Source organism: Chenopodium quinoa, unplaced genomic scaffold (genome assembly GCF_001683475.1).
Source record: "Chenopodium quinoa cultivar QQ74 unplaced genomic scaffold, ASM168347v1, whole genome shotgun sequence".
In the NCBI taxonomy this organism is placed as follows: Eukaryota; Viridiplantae; Streptophyta; class Magnoliopsida; order Caryophyllales; family Amaranthaceae; genus Chenopodium; species Chenopodium quinoa.
Genome location: NW_018744066.1, coordinates 1,358,456 through 1,362,787, shown reverse-complemented (window position 1 = coordinate 1,362,787; position 4,332 = coordinate 1,358,456). Strand labels below are relative to the sequence as shown.

Below are 4,332 nucleotides of genomic sequence, written 5' to 3'. Positions count from 1 at the left end.
TGTTCACAATGTCTAAAAAGTTACTTACTTACTCCATCACTTTATGAGCGTGTTTGGTAAGGATTTTTTTTTGGTTGAAAATGGATTCAATTAAAGCATTATTGTTACCAAGTGTTTGGTTATGTGAATATATATAACAATTACCATTACTTATGAGTAATGATTACCACTATTTGTTATATGTCTAAAAATTAAAATAACAATATTTACCCTTATTTAGAGAGAAAAATGGTCAAATTAAAATATAATAAAGATTAAAAAGAGATGAGGGAATTCCTCAAGTATTTAGACATAACCAAGCTTTATAATTTTTTCATTATCAAGCTTAGTATAGAGTATCACATAATCAAACTCAATATTATTACTTTTCACATTTAATTTAAGAATGAATCATTGTATCTTTTAAATACATTTCCCAATTGTCATACATAATTATACATATATTTATTACAAGTAATTTTTTTTATATAAGCAATATTACAAGTATTTAGTAAATGTAAATGATTGATCCGTAATAATTTTGTTTTTGATGAAAAAATTATTTATGGGTAACTGAAGAAATGCAGAAACCACAGAGCTAGGCAGAACAGAGAGCACACTCTGAGTCTCTAGGAAATTGGACTAACTGATCTCCCATTTATTTTATTTACTTAATCAAAAATTATAATCTTTTTAACCTCACACAAAATATTTAAAAGTTCCACCCCATTTCTTCATCATAATAATATAAAGTAGCACTTCACTTCCTCTTCAAAAAAAAAAAAAAAAAAAAAGAAAAAGAAAAGAACAAAATCCATTAAAAAAAGGATTTAAAAAAATTAATTAAAGAAGTAATTAATACAATAAAAAAAATCTACCCAACTTTCTTTTTTGGCTCTATTAATACTCAATCAACATCATGGTGTCACCCTCACAACTTGAAATCTTAGTTTTGACAAACACAAATTCTCCTTCAGAGTGCTGTCTAAGGCAGTATCTCTCTCTCTCTTTTTATGTTTTTTTTCTCTTCATTCTTCATTTTTCATTCCATAAAAGCATAAAACATTGGAGCAAATAAAAAAATAAACAATGTGTAATCCGCCTGAAAATAACCAAATTCTTACAATTTCAAAAACACCACCACAATATAATCATCCTCCCCAACACTCCAATATATATTTGGATCTTTTATCGTTAACCAATAAAAACGACGACGCGGAAAGGTTCACCAGCATTGGTGTTGTTGAGGTCGGAAATGTTGTTAGTGGTGATTCTGGTTCTGATCACAACAATAACAACGACCCATCATTGTTGTTTCCTACCGTATCCGACGTTTTAAAAGAGAGTAGTTCACTCTTTTACTTGGCATTTCCAATACTCTTAACCAACCTCATCCTTTACTCCAGGTCGATGATGTCAATGGTTTTCTTAGGCAGAATCGGGGACGCCGAGTTAGCGGCCGGTTCTCTAGCCATTGCGTTTGCGAATATCACCGGTTATTCGGTGTTTTCGGGTTTGGCTCTGGGGATGGAGCCTTTGTGTTCGCAAGCATTTGGTGCTTGTAGACCGAAGCTCCTCTCGCTTACGCTTCAACGGTGCGTGATATTCTTGCTGGTTTGCTGTTTGCCAATTTCGGTATTTTGGTTGAATATGTCAAGCATTTTGGGGTACCTTCACCAAGACCCAAATATTGGTAAATTGGCTCATATTTATATCACATTTTGTCTCCCTGACCTTTTTACTTATTCCTTTCACCATCCAATCAAGATTTACCTTCGTGCGCAAGGTATTACTCACCCTGTCACCTATGCATCCCTAGTCGGGGCCATCCTTCACTTTCCCATCATGTTTTTTCTTGTTGTTCACCTCGACCTCGGGATTGCCGGAGTTGCTGTTAGCAACTCCGTGTCCAACCTCGTATCACTAGGGGCCCTAGTGATGCAGGTTTGGCTCGGCGGGCTTCACTCTCCTACGTGGAGCCCGCCCAGCCGCGAGTGTTTAAAAGACTGGTGGCCCCTGGTGCGCCTCGCGGGTCCCAGCTGCGTCTCCGTCTGCCTGGAGTGGTGGTGGTACGAGATCATGATCGTGCTATGTGGCCTGCTCCCGAACCCCAAGGCATCAGTGGCGTCGATGGGGGTGCTGATCCAGACCACCGGGTTGATCTATAACTTCCCGGCCTCGCTCAGCAACGCCGTATCCACCCGTGTCGGGAACGAGCTAGGAGCGGGCCGGCCCAAACAGGCCAAGCTATCGGGTTTTATTGGAATCACCTGGGCCGCAATAATGGGCCTTACAGCTATGATGTTTGCTTATGGGGCAAGGAATGTATGGGCTAGGATGTTTACCGGAGACGTCGAGATCCTAGCTCTAACCGCAGCGGCGTTGCCAATATTGGGGCTTTGCGAGCTCGGAAACTGCCCACAAACGATAGCATGTGGGGTGGTAAGGGGGAGTGCCCGGCCAGCAACAGCTGCAAATGTGAACTTAGGGGCCTTCTATATGGTGGGGACACCAATAGCGGTTGGGTTGGCTTTCTATCTTGGAGTTGGCTTTTGTGGGCTCTGGATTGGGCTTTTGTCGGCCCAGATATGCTGTGCTGGGCTGTTATTGTATGTTGTTGGGACCACTGATTGGGATTATCAAGCACAACGGGCCCACTTGCTGACTCAAATTGGTGGGCCTGCCCCTTCTTTAGAATTAACGACAACCGTTGATTCATCTTTGGTCATGATTCATGATGAAGCTGATCGAATGGAGGAAAATGATCCAACTGCAGGTGAATCTGAGCCGTTGATTTCTATCTCGGTGACGTAATAGTATTTAATCGGTGATGAATAAACCTATTTAAAAATAATAAATTATAATAATAAAATTGGACTTTCTTTCATATACTCAGTAGAAATTTTAATTTTTTTTTTTTTTTTTTTAGATCGGTTAAGTAAAGATTAGATATTTAGTTATTTTTATTTTTACTTGCATTACATAGTTGGGAGAGATTGGCTTAAATGGGAGAGATTGGCTTTTAGAGTTAAGTGTAAAGAGGAAAGAAGACATTTTTTGTTTTCTATTTTCCTCTTTTTTTTTTCCCCACCTTTTTTTACTATCTCTCCATTAATTTAGTAAGGATTGTAATTAAGATATTAAACATAATTTGCAATATTACCTAATTACATATACATTTTTAGTGTATGTTTATTTATTAACTTTATATGTTTGATTTGATTATATTATACCTACGTTCTTTATTTTAAAAGGTACATTTAATTTGTGCATTACTCATCACCTATCTTAAATGGAAGAGTCTATATATATATATATATATATATATATATATATATATATATATATATATATATATATATATATATATATATATATATATATATATATATATATATTTCCCATCTTAACCTCTATAATCCCATCTTATTTTCCATCAATAATATGTACAATAAATAATAATTAGTAACTACTCATTATCAAATTAGTGTCAAGAAGAGCATTATCAAATTTATAGAAATGGCATGCGTCAATTGGTTAAAACATATGTTTAATTATCAAGAATGAAACTCATAATTTAAGATTCTTATAACATGCATTAAGATTGAGACATTTAAGAGTATAAGATTTATATATATCATCTATATTGTTTTTCGATCTTCCATATAAAGATACATATATACAACATACACGTAACATAACTTGTCGTGTACGTACTTTTTTTTTGTTTGCATGCATATAATTATAAGAGTTTATATTATATATATATATATTTTTTTTTTTTTTAAAAAAAAAAACTTATATAAGACGATATGACAGCCTGTTCTGGGTACAAATCTGAAAAGTGAAAATAGATAGTATATAGAGAGTTATTGTACATGTGTCAACAAGTGTAATATTGATTAATGGGGAGATTTTACTTTGACCTATATACATGTTTACAAACTCATGATCATTAATTAATTCCAGTGCATGGATGAAACTATTGTGCTTCATCCTATACATCAAAATTCAAAATGCTAGATGGGGACAATACACCCCATCTATCAATTTATTAAATATGTTTGTAAAATGAATGTATACATGCATCCTCATACAAATAATATGAAGAAGTGTAAAGTTGAATTGCATTAACCTGCCAGAGGTACGGGTTAAATAAAGTCTTTATCCTTGCCGATTTAAAATAAAAAATAAAAATGAATTATCTTGACTACTATTACAAGTATAAATTATTATTTTAAAAATAAAAATGAATTATCTTAACTACTATTACAAGTATAAATTATTAATTTTTTTCCGAAATTATAAAATTGGTGCAAGTATTTGTCAGTATATGAGGGATATTTTTTGGTA

General features: G+C 34.2%; 1 protein-coding gene across 1 annotated transcript; it reads left to right on the top strand.

Moving 5' to 3' along the window:
* Positions 1-371: 371 nt before the first annotated feature.
* LOC110690929 (protein DETOXIFICATION 51-like) lies at positions 372-2,914 on the top strand. The gene has a single exon (XM_021867835.1). It carries the CDS (start codon positions 1,069-1,071, stop codon positions 2,791-2,793), a length of 1,725 nt encoding a protein of 574 aa, XP_021723527.1. The 5' UTR covers positions 372-1,068; the 3' UTR covers positions 2,794-2,914.
* The last annotated feature ends 1,418 nt before the right edge of the window (positions 2,915-4,332 follow it).

Excerpts from the sequence above, each read along its gene's own strand:
- LOC110690929 (XM_021867835.1), top strand. The coding sequence starts at position 1,069 with ATGTGTAATCCGCCTGAAAATAACCAAATTCTTACAATTTCAAAAACA.